The 18,312-nt window shown below is 46.1% G+C and overlaps 2 protein-coding genes across 2 annotated transcripts; both read right to left on the reverse strand.

Annotated features, from left to right (window-relative positions):
* Positions 1-6,583: 6,583 nt before the first annotated feature.
* LOC109751218 (protein FAR1-RELATED SEQUENCE 5-like) lies at positions 6,584-8,819 on the reverse strand. The gene is made up of 4 exons (XM_020310108.3): positions 8,680-8,819; positions 7,235-8,261; positions 6,689-7,045; positions 6,584-6,604 (listed from the first exon to the last, which is right to left on the reverse strand). The coding sequence occupies exons 1-4, from the start codon at positions 8,817-8,819 to the stop codon at positions 6,584-6,586; spliced, it is 1,545 nt and encodes a 514-aa protein (XP_020165697.1).
* A 1,657-nt stretch (positions 8,820-10,476) lies between these two features.
* Positions 10,477-11,115, reverse strand: LOC109751224 (uncharacterized). The gene has a single exon (XM_020310113.3). The coding sequence runs from the start codon at positions 11,098-11,100 to the stop codon at positions 10,477-10,479; it is 624 nt and encodes a 207-aa protein (XP_020165702.1). The 5' UTR covers positions 11,101-11,115.
* Positions 11,116-18,312: the final 7,197 nt, after the last annotated feature.

Raw genomic sequence — 18,312 nt, forward strand, 5'->3', positions numbered from 1 at the left:
CGGGGCATCTGGTCATCGGTAGTGAACCATACCGCGGCCATGATGATGGAGAGGCTGAACTGGACATGGACATCTCTCGTCTCTCACCGTCCGCCGGCGATGGCAGGCTTCGTCGCCGGAGAAGAATAACAATTTGGTGGGGCAAGGGAAAGGGAGGCAATGGTGGGCCGCGGGTTGGCACCGGCACGGCGATGGCTCGGGCTTGTGTGATATGTGGTTGGACCCGCGGTCAGTGCACATGTTTTGGAAGCCCCCAAAAGATCGTGCTCCTTAAAAAAAATTGCATCAAAGCGCATTACTTCGAAATAACTAATTATCCCTACAATCACGGATATATACCTTCCCATTCTACCGCATATCAACCCTATCCTAACCACCCCCATCTACCTTGTTTCTCCTCACATAGCCATCGCCGGGATCGCGCCATCGCTTCTGAAGCGACCACGCCGACGTCGGATTAAAAAGGTCTCCTCCACGGCTCCTCCCATCTTCGATTGCAGTGCTGATTATTTTTTCCATTGATTGGACCAAGAAGTCATTTCCGAAGAGATTAGAAAATACAGCCTTTGCCATAGTTGAGTAGTTCTGGTCTAATTGGAGTACAGGATGTCATGCAAGAGCTTTTTGATTGATAGTTTGTAGTAGTTGTTCGTACGAACTGGTTATGAATATATTTTCTCGGTGGTATTGTTAGGAATTAGTTGGATGAGGTTGTGGATACAGTTTTCATACTATGGGTATATGTGTTGTTGTAGGGACCATGGTCTCAGAGGCGCATAACAACCATGCGAGTACGACAAGTCTTTGCATGAAGCGCGCCGGGAGATTGACTTGAAGGTGCAAAAGGATCGCGCTGAGGTAGATAAGAAACTCAAAAAAGAACGTTCATACGTGGACATGATGATAAAGGAGGAGCGTGAGGAGTTTTCCCGTAAGATGGCGAAGATGCGTCTTGAGATTGAAGAAAAGTATAAGCGGGACTGTGAGGACATGGAAAAAAAGTTTTTCCTTGGCTACAAGGAAATGCATCAAACGTTGCAGAAGGACCGGAAGCTTGTGGACAGTATTATACAGACAGAGCGAGTCAGGATGGATGCCTATGTGTTGCAGGCACGTTCGGATATGGACAGCAAGCTGCTACAGGAGCGGTCGGACATGGATTATAAGACCATGCTGGAGAAGGTCCGTTTGGAAGGACATATGTTAGAAGCCCGTGCGATCTCACGGCCACCCCGACAACATGTCTTCAATTTTTCTCCCCCTGTAAGTATTTCGCACCGATTGTATATATTAAGGACCTTAGTATTCTATGATACAAACATCTTCAATTTGTGGCAACCTTATGTCGGCGATTATATGTAGGCTAAGCATCATGAGACGGCACAGTCGCCATCCACTCGAGAAAGTGCGATAGAGTCACCCGTTCAATGCCACATCACTCCACCCCAACAACATATCTTCAATTCTCCCCTTGTAAGTACCTCCCAACGATGCCATACCCAAGATATGGTATGACCTTTTAAAATTTGTGTGTAAACCCACTGTCGACGTTTCATACGCAGGATAAGAAACGTGTGATGGCAGAGTCCCAGTCACACCACATGAAGGATACATTCCACATAACAAGGTGAGAAGGTTTGAGATGGCACAATCCCCAGTCACTCCACATGAAGGATACATTCCACAAAAGCAGGTAACAACACCGCAATTTTGCTATGCACATAAAAAATTATGTTTGCCCCTTTACTCATTTAATGTATTAACTCTGATGTGGGATACTAGGTGCTGGTCATGGAATTTTTTGTTAGTAGGGATGATGAGATGTCACATGTCCCGAGAGCATACTTTGATGAACACCCGGCAGAAGTCAGAATTTTTGAACCCGCCAAAGTGACCTACGATCTCATTATGAGTGAAATGAGAGATACTTTTGGTTGCAAACTGGGAGCAGAACTGTACTACTTCTTACCCGGGTCTGCGTGGAAGCTGCCAGAAGGAATGTTCTTGATTGCAGGACCAGATGATGTAAAAAAATGCTTTCTGATCTGAATGGCAGCAAGACATGTCACCTGTACATTGTGTACAATAGAACTACGGGTCGTTTTCCCGAGCATGACATTGATCCAGAGGTTCAAATTTTACATGTTACATGCATCTAGTTTATGGCTACGTCATTTTTAAGTTCTTCCTAATACAATTCCTATGGTTTTCTACAGGAAGTGAGAATCCAAGAAATGGAGGGTCTTGCTAGAGAGTTGGCGGAGAAAGAACAAGAACAACTTCAGTTGTATGGTTACATTGATGTTAAAGAGAAAAAGATTGAAGCACATGGGTCGTCGCCAAGCCCGACGCAATCTCCAACGTCGCAACGCAAGAGGTCACTGGATTTTGGCAGTGCAGAAGACCATATGGAGTAGGCTCAATTGTTTTTCAACCAGTTTAAGCTTCAAACCAGGATTATTTTGTTGCAAACAAACATTTTTTTTCTGTTTCACACTATGTTCGCAATTATGGTACAATTTATTCATGAGACAGTTCTTTGAACAACAATGCATGAGTTTTATGATCAATCATACAGTTGTTTCTGAGTTGTTTGTGAGATGGCATTGCATCTAAAGAAGTTTCCATCTATAAAACTTGTAAAAAAAATCATTGATGTTGTCTTTGTTGAAACTGTTTTTTCGTGCCTTTCATCTACACGTGTAATCATTATAGCCTACAAAACCATGCAACGTTGCAAAACAATTTCCAGTTGGCATGCATGCTTGTCATGTTGGTACAAGGGTTTCAAAAAAATTTTGGGTCCATTTCAAGCATGCCGAAAAAATCCGTCTTCCCAGATGGAACATCCCCTGCTACCCGAACGGCTAAGTTGAATGACACCAATTTTTTCCATCAAGCGCGCACCCCCGTGGGCCGCGTGAGATCTGAGCTAACCCCAAAACTTGCTGGTTTTGACGTCAAATAAGATAGAAATATCAAGGGAAGAAGATAGAAATAGCAAGCAAAACACAGATAACCAACAACATATCAAATAGACGGGTAGAAATCATAACATAGTTCGGATAGATAAAGTTCACGGTAGAACCAACAACATGATTTGCTCTTAATAGAAATATTTAAAAGATAAAAAACTTGCCCTAACACCCTAAGGCAAGACAAGCTGACGAGACCGGGCCTTCACCACCATCTTCACTGCGCCTCCTCTCCAGTGCTCCTCTCCATCCCGTCCTCGCCGATGTAGTAGGGGAGGGTGTGCATACCGTCGCGGGTGGGGAAGACGCAGTCGAAGTTTGTGAAGATGTTGTGGGTTGTGAATGCGATGAATTCGCATCCACACCAAAACACCTTGCCGAGGAGGTAGTACGCATCAAATCTGTTGGTGAAGGTGACGGTGAGCCCTATCGGCGGAGACCAGGAGTTTGGACGCACTTCATGCAGTCGGAACATCACCGGCGAGCCCGCCGGGAGGTGGGCGAAGCCCGCACGGAGGAACCACTGGGCAAAGCCCCTTGCACCCCTCCAGCGTGAGAACGCCCACACGCGAAGCATGCTCTCCACGACGACGCCGACCGGATACTGTCTCTCCGGCACGGTCGGTGGGAGCCGGTAGGTGGGGCCGTTGTACTGCATCCTCGCGGCTCGCTCAGAGAGTGCTCTGGGTTTGGGGAAGAAGAGAAGGGCGGCGCGAATGGATGTGTGCAGAAGGTGAGGGCTGGTGGTTTAAATAGGGAAAGGGGAAGGGAACCGACCGCGCTTACGTTCAAACTAGCCGCGTCGAACGATCCATATGCCACTTTAATTGCCACGTTGAATAGATGCGGGTGGATCAAAAAAGTGTGAAACCAAGGCTTTAATTGCCACGTTGAATACATGCGGGTGGATCAAAAAAGTGTGAAACCAAGGTTTTAATTGCCACGTTGAATCGAAAAGTGTGAAAACAAGGTTTTAATCGCCTCGCTCGCATGCATGCACGTCCGCCACCCGCGCATGCAAACCCACGTCGCCGCTCTTCCCATGCATGCAGGCCTCAGGCGCAGACAACGAGATGGCCCAACGGTCCATCCAGCGACCCAGCGGGTGAGGCTGGAGTGGGACGGCCCACCCGAATTAGGCCCAAGCGAGCTTCGCGCCGGGCACATCCCAGGGGTGCAGGGAGTTTAGTCCCACCTCGCCGAGCGAGGGGAGCTAGCACCGGTTTATATAGCGGGCTGAGCTTTCCCTCTCAAGTTCCTTTCTAAAGCGGGCAGCACATTGCCTAACCGTCTCCGTTCCTGCCCTATGGGGCCTACTTGCTACCTGTTTTCACAATCTGGCGGGCCTCTGCATCCTGGCCCAATAAATGATTGGGTTACTAGTCGTACGCAGGCCGTTGAATTGTGAAAGCGGGCAAGTAGGCGGGCTTTTTTTGTCTATTTCATTTTTTTCATTTGTCACCATTATTTCCATTGCAGCCTGTCCATCATGCTGCATTTTGGCAAAAACAAGCTAGAGTTGTACACACCCTGATTTAATGCTCAAAACGTCGGTCTATACCTCAAGGGGACATTGTAAAATAATTGTTTTCAAAAATTTCTTTCATAGACATGTTGCACACATGATCTCTTGCACAAACAATGCTAGGTTTCCAAGGTTTTGTATTTTTCTGATTTTTTTTGAATTTATAATGCCCTCTAGACTGACTGCTGAAAACATCGGTCTATGCCTCAAGGGGGCATTGTAGAATAATGTTTTTCAAAAATTTCTTTCATAGACATGTTTGGCACATGTGTGTCACCATGTACAAGAAAATTTGGGTGAATTGGAGGCGGTGGAAAAATTCACCTTTTTTCAAAAACTGGCTTAAGTTAGACCAAATGGTCTCTCCGGAATGCGGGCATTTTTTCGACCACCTCCAAATCACCTCAATTTTGGCACACATGATCTCTTGCACAAACAATGCTAGGTTTCCAAGGTTTTGTATTTTTCTGATTTTTTTGAATTTATAATGCCCTCTAGACTGACTGCTGAAAACATCGGTCTATGCCTCAAGGGGGCATTGATTTTTTTTGAATTTATAATGCCCTCTAGACTGACTGCTGAAAACATCGGTCTATGCCTCAAGGGGGCATTGTAGAATAATGTTTTTCAAAAATTTCTTTCATAGACATGTTTGGCACATGTGTGTCACCATGTACAACAAAATTTGGGTGATTTGGAGGCGGTGGAAAAATTCACCTTTTTTCAAAAACTGGCTTAAGTAGACCAAATGGTCCCTCCGCAATGCGGGCATTTTTTCGACCACCTCCAAACCACCTCAATTTTGGCACACATGATCTCTTGCACAAACAATGCTAGGTTTCCAAGGTTTTGTATTTTTCTGATTTTTTTTTAAATTTATAATGCCCTCTAGACTGACTGCTGAAAACATCGGTCTATGCCTCAAGGGGGCATTGTAGAATAATGTTTTTCAAAAATTTCTTTCATACACATGTTTGGCACATGTGTGTCACCATGTACAAGAAAATTTGGGTGATTTGGAGGCGGTGGAAAAATTCACCTTTTTTCAAAAACTGGCTTAAGTTAGACCAAATGGTCCCTCCGAAATGCGGGCATTTTTTCGACCACCTCCAAATCACCTCAATTTTGGCACACATGATCTCTTGCACAAACAATGCTAGGTTTCCAAGGTTTTGTATGTTTTTGATTTTTTATGCCCTGGGCAATGTCAGTTCGAAACACTCTAGAGATACTTCCTCAACCAATGATGCGACCCAAGGACCTTCATGCAAAAACCAGGCACCTGCATGCAAGAGTCGAGGACCTGCATGTGAATAGTGATTCATCAAGGCCTTGACAGCTGCTGGCACAGCGGCTGCCGCCCGATTTGCATGCAGCGAAGATGAACGTGCATGGAGGTTTCTCAAATATTTCCAAGCACACCCCACTGGGCCCCGCTTATTTAAAAAATACATCAGTCATTAATGATCTCTAAATGAAGAATATGCATGATGATTATGAATATGCATGACAACCATAGTAAGGGTGAAGAATCACATTCATCCTACAATGAGGACCAACGCTTGCTAAAATCACCTCGATGAAGGTATTTAAGCAGGTAAAGGAGCTGGTCGAGGGGCGAGGTGGGACTATTTTTAGTTACACGAGAACAACGCGCGAGATCGTACGTGACGTGGGCCGTCCGGAGCTACAACCTCGGATGGGCCGGTGTTTGGGTCGACGTAGGAAAACGGCCTGCGATGCATGAGCCATGCAGACCGTGGGATCGCGCGGGAGATCCGTCTGGCGGCCGTGCGTGCGTGCAGAAATACATCACAAAAATTATTCTACTCGACAATAACAAGTGCTCCATGCTAGCCCTTATTCCTGTTCGAAATACATCATCATTCTTAAAGTTGGACATCAAATGATACACACAGAAAATGGAAACGAAAGATGTCGAACTAATACAGTAACATGGCAGTACAACCGCACTTCACTAAATTACTGTCACGTTGAAATAGAATGTAAAGACCACGTCACACAAAGCTGAATGGCACACGACTTTCTCTGGCTCATCGTCGGTTCATGCTGAATGTAGACATCACAGTTCAGCCTCGAGATCCTACACAGAAGAATAGAATAAATCACATGGACATCAATTATGAGTAAAACACATGCAAAAAATAAATATGAACATATTTTGTACCTCTAGCAATTTAGCGCATTTACGTCGATTGTGACCAGGATTCTTGCAATAGCCACACATATTCTGTGATCTTGACTTCTTTGTCTTTGCCTGCAGCCTTTTCTTCGGTGCACCTCGGCCTGGCACATGCACGGGATCCAGAACCTTATCAACTTTCTCCGAGTGCGGCATCAACGGGCCAAACCTAATGCTGTTATGCTGAGCATTAGTTGACTCCTTGCTGTCAGCTTGTTCAAAACTTGATTGCTTGCCATGATGTTGTGCTTCCAAAAGCATCTTTAGACGGTGATAGTCCTCATCAGAGTGGCATGCCTTGAAACTTGCGGCGTGACTACAATTTCGCAACTCGCGGTACCTCTGCAGGCTTACCGAATAGTCATACATCTGGTTTTTTCTGGTAGGTGCGTATGCACATTTTGCATTCATAGTCCACCTAGTGGGAACGCAACAACTGGGCAGAATTGTTTGTTTTAAAATCCCCAATATGTAAAAAATGTGGGAACATGGTGTGCCTGCGCATTCCAGCTTACGGCAAGAACAACTCACCCTGTGCAGAAGACCTCCTTGCTCTTCAATGCGCACTCCAAACTTTTTATCCATTCTTTCCTGCTTGGACACAACATAAGTGGAATCTTCTGATCCATCTAGTATCTCTCTGATCTGACATTTGCTGACAGCATCTATGCTCCATAAGACCATCTTAAAGACACTAGGTGTGAAAACTGTTGCGGCGTGTTTCTCAAGCGGCGAAGCATTTTCCTCTGTAAATGGAACGGACTGCAAGGCTTCGACGTCTTGGAGAGCTTCGTTAATCCGTCGCGACGCAAGGCAACGCTCATAGTGCTCTAGCATTTCAAACAACGACATCTTACCCTCAAGATGTGTATGTAGCACAGAGTTCAAGCTCTCACTCCTCTGATTGCTGCTCAATCCTAGGAAACAACGCCCCTCAAGATATGGAGCACACCACAACTTTCTCATCTGATACATCTGATGCAGCCAAGACTCCTCACTGGTTACTTTATTCCGTTGTAAGAAGTGTATCCATTCTATCTCATGCTCTTCAATGGAAGAAGTATCATAAATGAAAGATCTGAATTCCTCCTTTACGTCGTCATCATGCAGATGGCGTACAATGTTCTGCTGAATGTGCCATATACATAGTCTATGGTTTGAGTCTGGCCAGACCACCCTGATTGCTCTCTGCATTGCAAGGTCCCCATCTGTGATCACAGATATCGGATGCTTCTGTGCCATGCAATCAGAAAAGGTCCGCAACATCCACTCGTATGCTTGGCTTGTTTCATGAGAAATTATACCACAGCCAAAAATAACAGTGTTGCGGTGGTGATTCAACCCGACAAACGGCACGAATGGCAGATTGTATTTGTTGGTTCTGTATGTGCTATCGAAAACAATCACGTCTCCGAAAGCCTCGTAGTCAAGTCGCGATTGACTATCAGCCCAGAACAGTCCCTTCAGATGGCCATGCTTGTCTACCAAGTACTTGAAGAAAAAATCCACATCTCGCTCTCGCCTCGCCATCATGTGCATCACCGGCACTGATTGTCTCCTGCTTATTAGCATGGCAGAAATTATAAATGACCCTCTTTATGCATCCAACCTTATCAAATCCACCGTATTGAAAGCACAAAATATCCATAATACGGTATTTGCGGATCCCACATTTTTCCATGTCCGCAATGTCCGCTTTCTGCTCATCGCTAATTCATCTGTGCAAACACAGCAGACAAGAAAGATCCCGTGGGGCTAGAGGATGGCTGTGCTCATCGATGAAATCCTTGACAAACCACCGACCGGTTTCCTCCTGTCTAGTAATGACCAATTTAGCATTACACCCAACACGAGTTAAACTTCGTGGCCTCCTCTTTCTATCTTCCATCTTTCTTTTCATGTGCTTCTCTTCGCGAAACCCTTGACGACTACACACAATTTTCCTTAAAATTATGTATTTGTTGGATCCATCCCACTCAACGTAGCTTCTCCTCACACTAAAACCTTTTTCAAGAGCATATTTGTTGTAGAATTCATAGCCTTCAGCCTCACTATCAAACATCTTGCTGACAACATTTAGATACTCGAACATACTCTCATCACTTGCATACGCCATGTCTTCCTGCATATGACATGTGAGGGAAACCAATCATCAACATCTTTCTGTTTATCAATGTTGCAGGTGTAAAATAGCTTATAGGCAAAGACAAGTGCATGGAAAAGACTTTGCTCGTTTGACATGTGAGGGAAACCAATCATCAACGCCCAACAAGTACTATCCTAGCATGGATGATGACTCTAATAAACTCAAGTTTAATTCCCCGCAAGATCGGACGGCTAATAAAAATCAGACGTGATCAGAGATGTAAGTACTGCTAAATTGAATTGCATGCACTAGGGAAACCTAAATCGATGATGACTAAACAAATCTAAGTAGGAAGTGAAGGCTACGAATCAAAGTAAGTTGAGATTCAGACGATTCATACCTTAAGATGCAAGTCCGGAAGCGATGGGATCAGTGGGGGGCTTTCTCCTATACCGCCGCCACCGTCGCCACCGACACTGCCGCCGCAGATGTCACGCCTTATTCTTCTTCCTGCCGCCGACCACGTCTTTTATAGTGAAGGGGACCAGGAGGAGGACGAGAACGACGCCGACGACGGTGAATTGGTTCCTCTCGCCGGGCTCGTCGGACAGAAGGAAGAGGACGAGAAGGAGGACTTGACCGAGCTACTAGATCTAGACGTGGTTCTGGTCGTGGACGTGATCGGTTGAAAAAAAAAATTTACCCTGGACCATTATGCCCTTCTCTGATTAAACTAATTAAGTTAATTCATTTTTAATCCCCCACCAGATCAGACGGCTAATAAAAATCGAAGGGGTAAGTACTTGAAAGTACTCCCAGTACCGCCCCAATCACCGTAAAAGGGCTCAAGTATAAATTATAAGTTTCTGGTGAATCACAAAACAAAAAGTATAAGTGAACAATTATCATACTGAAACTGTGGAGTTTTTTATTTAAAAGTTAGCATATGTGCCAATAAACAAATAGCAAAAGAACAAATCATTAGAACATGACCAAATAATTGTTCAGTCCCTCGATAACTCGAATGACATATTATTGCTTGCGATCTCTGAAACATTTACACCCGACATCCTAACACAAGAACAACACCATAGTGCTTATAAAAAATAGGCTTGTAAGATAAAATTATGTGAACTAATATTCAGAATAGTGGCTTTTTGGCCTAATCATTTACTCAAAAAGAAAAGAATCTATAAGCAGGTGATTCGAGAAATAAAAAATGAACTCCTAAGATTATTTTTCATAAACATAACCTCCTATTGTAGGGAAAATCAGTACAGACAATGTGTTCTTCACATGGAAATGTCTCCATGTTGATTGATGGAGCACAATCGAGACACAGTCATGCAAGGACATCTCATTGTTTCTTGTAAGGAAAATTAGTGATAGGTGAGGAAAATGCAGGACAGTACAATATGATTATGACGTGCGTTCACCTATATATATCTGATGGTTGCTCCTAGCTAGCTCAATCATACTGTTTTCTAGAAAATATATGTATGGTAATGCGAGGTTAGACAGATCCTCTCATTTCATAATGCGAGGGAGACGTTCCGGGTGCAATTCAAACAAGCGAGTTGAGGCTCAGAGAAAAAGAGAGAGAGAGAGATATGAATACATGTTTTTTCCTTTGAGTCCAGATATGAGTACATGTGAGAAGATGAATGTAGAACAAATGAATGCATTTTCAAGCGCCATGGGGCGGGGCCGAGACGAGGGCAGGAGAAATGAGCTTGCATGAAACGAGGCACTTGTCATTCGTGGCATCCTTTTCCTTTGCACAACGCTTGAAGCAATCCATGTCTTCCCCTATGGCTTTCTTGTTGGCCGGGGTGGCCATGATGTAGCCGAACCTCGCGGCCGTGTAGGGGCAGTCGATGTAGCAGCGGTCGGAGCAAGCAGGATCCTTGCATGCCATGTCGCAGTCCACGGCGCAATGGGAGGAGAATGCATAGACCGTCTTGTTGCCGGGGCAGCCGCCATGCTTGTCGACGGATCCGTTCAGGGCATCCTGCCCCCCGGACGTGGGCAGGGTGTTTGATTCACGCTTCTTTTGGCCGACCGTGGCGAGCTCGGCAAACAAGCGCTCGATGAAGGCCACGCTGTTGGCCTCGGTGCCGCAGGCCTTGTCGACCATGGTGGCGCACGCCACGTCCTTCTTCTCGTCTTTGCCGCAGAGCTTGGAGTACTCGCTGAGGCAAGCGGCCTTCGCCTCCCCCCTGGCCACCGGCACGGATGATGGGGCCGCCACCACCACGAGGGCGACGACGAGCAGCTGCCCGGCAACGCTGGCCTCACGCTTGGCGGCCATCTTCTTGTCGATTTCTCTTTGTGAGTTGTGACAGACGACGAATGCTGGTGTTGATCGAGATATATGCCAGCGTTGCATTATGTTTATATTTAGGCGAAGCCGATGGCCAATGGTCGGGTGATATGATTGTGAGGCCATGATCCATTAGACTCCATATATGCCAAATTTGTTGCATGCATTTCTATAAGACCGGCCAAAACGACAACGCACACACGACGATATAATTTTAGTACTAATACATACTAGTAAATTGCACATGATTTGCACGCCGCCTATCATTATAGAGACATATGCCTAAATAGATAAAAGCCCGCATGTAGCTGCGGGAATTTTTGAAGGATTTAAAACATACTCCCTCCGTTCCTAAATATAAGTCTTTGTAGAGATTCCACTATGAACCACATACGGATGTAGATAGATGCATTTTAGAGTGTAGATTCATTCATTTTGCTCCATATGTGGTCCATAGTGAAATCTCTACAAAGACTTATATTTAGGAACGGAGGGAGTGTACATGAGCAGATCCATCCCAACAATAAGTATTTTCAAGTGTAACAGATAATAGCATGTATTTTTTTGGAAGAAAAAGATATTATCACGTACTCCCTCCGTTCCTAAATATAAGTCTTTGTAGATATTTCATTATGGACCACATACGGATGTATATAGATGCATTTTAGAGTATAGTTCACTTATTTTGCTCCGTATGTAGTCCATAGTGAAATATCTACAAAGACTTATATTTAGGTACGGAGGGAGTAGATGGAGAAAAAGCTAAGCACGCGTGTCATCTAGATGGAGAAATGGAGAAAAACAATTTGCAAGGACACGCATGTCATCTTCAGGATAGAATTTACTTCCATGCAAGCACGTAGATCCAAAGGCTTGAAATAAATGGTATGCAAATGCTACCGTCAAAGGACACTGGAGCAGGAGGCGGAGGAGGTCCTGCTCATTGCTCGGCTCCGATGTCAAACACTCCTGGCTTTGAATTCTATCTACTTGCATGCGATCCGATCTTGCTCCGCACATGACGCACAGCTCGCCTCTTTGTCATGCGGATCACGGCCTTCTTCTCCACCTACCGGCCACCACGCTACTAGGAAAAGGGCTATTGATGAAATGGCCACTAATGGCGCACCAGACATGTGGTGCGCCACTACTATATAGCAGTGACGTACCATGTGCTAGTGCGCCATTAGTGTGAAAGACACTAATGGCGCACCAGACACACGGTGCGCCACTAGTAATAAAAAAATTATTATTTTTCCAAACATACTAATGGCGCACCAGGGCACAGTGCGCCACCAGCCTCATAGTGCGCCACTACTATATTTTTTTTTGCAAAACTACTAATGGCGCACCAGTGTATAAACTAGTAATGGCGCACTGTGCCCTGGTGCGCCATTAGTGTATTTTTTTATTATTATTTTTTTGCAAAACTACTAATAGCGCACCACCAGCAGGTGCGCCATTAGTAACCAGGGTTACTAATGGCGCATTTGTAGGTGGTGCGCCATTAGTAACCTGGGACCAGCTAGATATTTTGAACAGCCACACCTACCCACTCATTTTCCCCACTTCATTCTCTCCACCTCCTCCTCCAAGCTTGTCTCGGCTGCCTCCTCCTCCTCACCTCATTTGCACCATAAATTCATCCAAATTAAGTGGTTAAATTACCTTTTTTGATAGGTAAGTAAGGGGGAAGCCATCTTTATGTTGTTCTCCCTCCAACAACGTGCACATGCACTTTTTATGGCCTAGCTAGATCTATGTATGTTTGTGGTGTTGGATATGTTTGTGGTGTTGCATATATGTTTGTGTTTGCAGGTACCGGTATTTGAAATGCGATAGTTGCCAATATTTTGCCGGAATGTTGATTTATTTCCGTTTCGGCGAGAATTTTGGCACTATGCATTTTTTTGGTCCTATTTTTAGGGGAAGTCATGCCAAATTTTTTTCTTGGTTCTAAAATATCGTTTTGCTCTACCCCGCAGGCGACCATGGTCCGCACGATGACCGAAGGCATCGTGAATAGGTTTTTGAGCTCCGCGAAGGCCGAGATGCTTCAAAAGAACGAGACGGAGATAAGATGTCCGTGTTGAAGATGCAAGCTGAAGAGCCTTATTGCGGACCCGGATTCCGGGCAGGTGCGGGACCACCTGCTCTTGCGTGGTTTCATGGATGGCTATCGGTGGCAAGGTGATGAAGATGACTATGAAGTCGTCCATGGGGGCCGGGCAAGAAATGAGGAAGGGCAGCAAGACAACCACCGCGGCTCGGGCGGGCGAGAAGACGAAGAATCTCTAGGACATGATCACGACGGTGATGCTGTACACAGTCATCATGTAGAAGATGCCGGACATGATGATGAGGAAGATGCCGGAGCAGACGAAGGGCATGATCATGAAGATGAAGATGCCGGCGGAGCAGACGACGATGGACCATCGATGGGCTGGGTGCAGGACCCTCATATTCAAGAGCTTCTTCTCAAGCAGACGGATAACACAAGAGCTGCCGCCCGAGAAAAAGCCAAGCTGGATCAACTGGAGATAGACGCGGTTACTCCATTGTATGAAGGATGCATGCCCGAGGATACCCGCCTGAAAGTAACGCTCATGGCTCTGGAGATGAAGGTAAAACACAAAATGACCGACGCATGCTTCGACGAGAACATGTCATTCTGGCACGAACGTCTTCCCAAGAGGAACAAGTGCCCGACCAGTTTCGAGGAGGCGAAGAAAATCGTGTGTCCTCTGGATTTACCGCACGTGAAATACCATGTGTGCATGAACAATTGCATCATTTATCGGGACGAGCACGCGGAGTCTACCATATGTCCGGTGTGCGGCGTCACTCGATACAAGAAGAGGAAGAAAGCTCCTCGAAAAGTGGTGTGGTACTTTCCGATCACTCCTCGTCTGCAGCGGTATTTCGCGGACCCTAAGGTAGCAAAGCTCCTGCGTTGGCACGCGGATAGGGAGGAGAAGAAGCGAGAAGATGACGCAAATGATCTGGAGATAAATAAAAAAGACAAGATGCTGAGTCACCCTAAGGATGGGAGCCAGTGGCAAGCGTTGAACTTCGAACACCCAGAATTTGGGAAGGATCCAAGGAACATCGTGCTGGGCGCGAGCACCGATGGAGTCAATCCGTTTGGTAGCCAGAGAAGCGCACATAGCACCTGGCCTGTGTTTGTGTGGATGTACAACCTTCCCCCCTGGTTGTGCATGAAGAGGAAGTACATTCACATGAGTATGCTAATTGAAGGACCGAAACAACTAGGGAACGACATCAATCTGTATCTGGGGCTGCTGAAAGAGGAGCTAGACACGCTGTGGAAAACGCCAGCCAATACGTGGGACGCCGCAGAGAAAGAATATTTCCCTATGAGAGCCGCACTGCTCACGACGGTGCACGACTATCTCGGTTACGGATATCTCGCGGGGCAGGTGGTCCACGGATTTTCTGGATGCATCAGGTGCATGGATGACACAACGTATCGCTAGCTATATAGAGATCCCGGGTCTTCGAAAACCGTGTTCATGGGACATCGAAGGTGGCTTCGCGACGATGACCCGTGGAGGAAACGCAAGGATCTGTTCGATGGTGAAACCGAACCCCGAAGACGCCCGCGTACGAGGAGCGGCGAGGAAATAGACGAGCTGTTGAAAAATTGGAAAGATTGCCCACTGCCGGGAAAGAAGCAAAAGGCGCCAGAGCCGGGAAAGAAGCGAAAGGCGCTAGAGCCGCTGCTGAAGGTATGGAAAACGAGGTCTGTTTTCTGGGACTTGCCGTACTGGAAGATCCACCGTGTGCCTCACAGCCTTGATGTCATGCATATCACGAAGAACGTGTGCGAGAGTCTGCTTGGTACCCTGCTCAACATGCCAGAGAGGACCAAAGATGGGCCGAAAGCAAGGGCAGACTTGAAATCAATGGGCATCAGGGAGGAGTTTCACGCTAATGATGATGATGATGATGAGGCGAAGCAGGACACGGAAAGTCGTCGCGGAGGAGATCGATCAGTTTTTCACCTGCCTCGTACGAGTAAAACTTCCTTACGGTTACGCGGGGAAGATAAGCAGATACCTAGACTCAGCGAAGCAGAAGTTCAGCGGGATGAAGTCTCACGACTGTCACGTGCTGATGACGCAGATACTTCCAGTTGCAATCCGTGGGATCATGGACGCGCACGTCCGTGAAACGCTATTTGGCCTATGCAACTTTTTCGACGTCATCTCTCGGAAGTCGGTTGGCGTGAGGCAACTCAGAAGGCTACATGAAGAGATCGTGGTGATACTATGCGAGCTTGAGATGTACTTCCCGCCCACATTCTTCGACGTTATGGTGCATCTGCTGGTCCATATCGTGGAGGATATCATCCAACTCGGGCCGACGTTCCTGCACAGCATGATGCCGTTCGAAAGGATGAATGGTGTCATCAAAGGATACGTTCGCAACATGTCACGTCTAGAGGGAAGCATAGCCAGGGGCTTTCTGACCGAAGAGTGCATCTCCTACTGCACGAATTATCTACGCATCGAGAACCCCGTTGGTCTGCCCGTCAACAGGCACCTCGGCAGGCTCGCTGGATGGGGTCACCGTGAGGGTCGCCGCGAAATGCATGTCGACTTCGAGGGTCGACTCGCCGACTTTGAAAGAGCAAACCTAGTCGCGCTACAACACATAGACGTGGTCGATCCTTGGGTGGTAGAGCACAAAACCTTTATTGAGAAGACGTACAATGACCGTGGCCAACAGAGGACGGACGGAGATATAATCAAAGAGCACAACTCATGTTTCACGCGTTGGTTCAAGCAGAAGCTTCTGTCGTACCCTTTACATGAGGATTCTTCCGCGGAAGAACAACTCATATTCGCCTTGTCACAGGGCGCCGAGCACAACCTGATGACGTATGAGGCATACGATATCAACGGCTACACATTCTACACCGAGGACAAGGACATGAAGAGCGATGGTTATCAGAACTCCGAGGTAACGATGGAATCCTACACCGGTAACGACAAGGACAGATACTACAGAAGGATCGAGGAGATCTGGGAGCTGAGCTACGCTGGAGAGAAGGTCCCGACGTTCCGTGTCAGATGGGCCAAGAGCGTCATAAAAGAAGACCGGTATTTCACCACCATGGTTATACCCGAAGCCAAATCCAAGACCGCAGGCGTGAACGTCACCGCAAAAAATGAGCCATGGGTACTGGCTTCCCAAGTGGACCAATGCTTCTTCATTACCGACCCGTCAAAGCCCAGTCGTGTTGTCGTGAGGAGAGGCAAAAGGAAGATCATCGGAATGGATGGAGTCGCCAATGAGCAAGACTTCGACAAGTACGGCGACCCGAAGATGGAACATGACGACGACGATGAAGTATCAGCATACACCACAAGAAGAAGCAGGACCACCCTACCTAAAGGACGTCCGTTCAAGAGAAGAACTCCATTTACAAAAAATAAGGGCAAGAAGATTGTGAACAGATAGCTAGCTAAGATCGATTGTATTTAAATTGTAGCCTTCATTTCTCGATTGTAATCATAGTCTGAATTTGTTAATATTTTTTGAACTCATGAATATTTTTAAATTTCATGGGCACTTTTTGAATTCATGAATATTTTTTGAAATTTTGATGATATTTTTTCATATTCATAAATGTTTTACCAATTCACAAATGAATGCAACTAAAAATCCAAAAACAATATTGATGATATTTTTAAATAACAAATTTGATGATATTTTCAAATAACAAATTTGATGATATCTTCAATTAAAAATAAAAAAACAAATTTGATGATAGTTTCAAAAAAAAATTGATGATATCTTCTGTTCTAGTCCTCATGAAAATAATAAATTTGATAAAAAACAAATTATTAGATGCAACAAAAAATAATGAAAAAAAAAGGTTACTAATGGCGCACCAGAGAAGGGTGCGCCATTGCTATTAGAAAAAAAAAGTTACTAATGGCGCACCAGAGGGGGTGCGCCATTGCTATCAGAAAAAAAAAAGTTACTAATGGCGCACCCCTAGATGGTGCGCCATTACTAACCTTCCCCCTTGTGTGTGTTGTCCATCTCGCGTTCGTCCTTCTCTCCCAATCTCACATCTCTCCGACCCACTGCCCGACCCACTGCGCCGCCGCCCCTACTGCGTCGCCGCCCGTAAGCCCCCCTCCTCCTCCGCCCGTCCTCCTCCGCCCGTAAGCCCGCCTCCCCCTGACTGACTCCCCTGGCCTCCGTGCGCAATTCACCGTCCCGGATCTCCGACTGCATCGCCTCCCGCGGCGGCAAAATCCACAGCGTCGACGTCTTCGTCCCCGACGACGCCCCCGCGTCCACCAGGAGAGGATGCCCGAGCACCTCGCGACCTCCCCGCCGTCTATCCCCGCCTCCCCCAAGCTCGCCGTCTCCGCCCTCCGTCGTCTCCGCTCCGGCCACCACCTCATCGTGGTCAGGTAATCTTCATTGCCCTCCTCCCTCTGCCTCTCTTCCTCCTCTCCTCCCTCCCGGCCATGCCCTCTTCTTCTCTCTTTTGCTAGGTTTAGGTCAAATCCCTCTCGAATTTAGGTCAAATTAGGTTCAAATCCCTCTGAAATTAGTATGTAAAGCTCACTGTTCTGAAGTTCTGATCAGTTCAGTACCTTAGTAAGCAATAACACAAGCTTCCATACAAGCCAACAAGCCAAGAAGATACCTGCTACTACTATAGTGTTGATTCTGAATTTGTGGAGAGAGGAGTGCATTCAGAGAAGAGAAGAGAATACAAATGAATTGGCTTGTTTATGTCAAATACAAATGAATTGCTATTTGTGGAGTTTAGGCTCCATTGAATCAAGGCAGCACTGTCAAATGAGCTCCTCTTCTTTCTACTCCTTACCTAGACATAAACTTGGCAAGTTTTAGCAACAAGAATACAAATGATAGTCACTGCAGCTGCACATGATCTCTGCTAGTTATAGAAATTCATTGCTTGTCCTATGTTTTCTGTCAGGGTATTGTTCAGGAAGCTTGCTTGAGTTTGTGTCCTTTAATTTGTAAATCTGCAGTTCTAGCCACTGTTTGTAGTATGCTTCATCTCCTGTAAAATGTAATATTTGCTGCCTTGTTGTGCGATGACCCTGCATGCTACTATGTTCTTTTGTGTAGACAGCTGATGTGACTTAAATTTGTTGCATAGCACTGTTATCTGCATTTATCCTG

Source organism: Aegilops tauschii, chromosome 2 (assembly GCF_002575655.3).
Source record: "Aegilops tauschii subsp. strangulata cultivar AL8/78 chromosome 2, Aet v6.0, whole genome shotgun sequence".
NCBI classification, from domain to species: domain Eukaryota; kingdom Viridiplantae; phylum Streptophyta; class Magnoliopsida; order Poales; family Poaceae; genus Aegilops; species Aegilops tauschii.

Bases quoted from the DNA above. Each gene is read 5' to 3' on its own strand.
- LOC109751224 (XM_020310113.3), bottom strand. From the start codon at position 11,100: ATGGCCGCCAAGCGTGAGGCCAGCGTTGCCGGGCAGCTGCTCGTCGTC.
- LOC109751218 (XM_020310108.3), bottom strand. From the start codon at position 8,819: ATGGCGTATGCAAGTGATGAGAGTATGTTCGAGTATCTAAATGTTGTC. The intron at 7,046-7,234 runs GTGAGTTGTTCT...GTAAGCCTGCAG, and splicing joins AAGGAGGTCTTCTGCACAGG to AGGTACCGCGAGTTGCGAAA. The intron at 6,605-6,688 runs GTACAAAATATG...TCTTCTGTGTAG, and splicing joins AATGCGCTAAATTGCTAGAG to GATCTCGAGGCTGAACTGTG.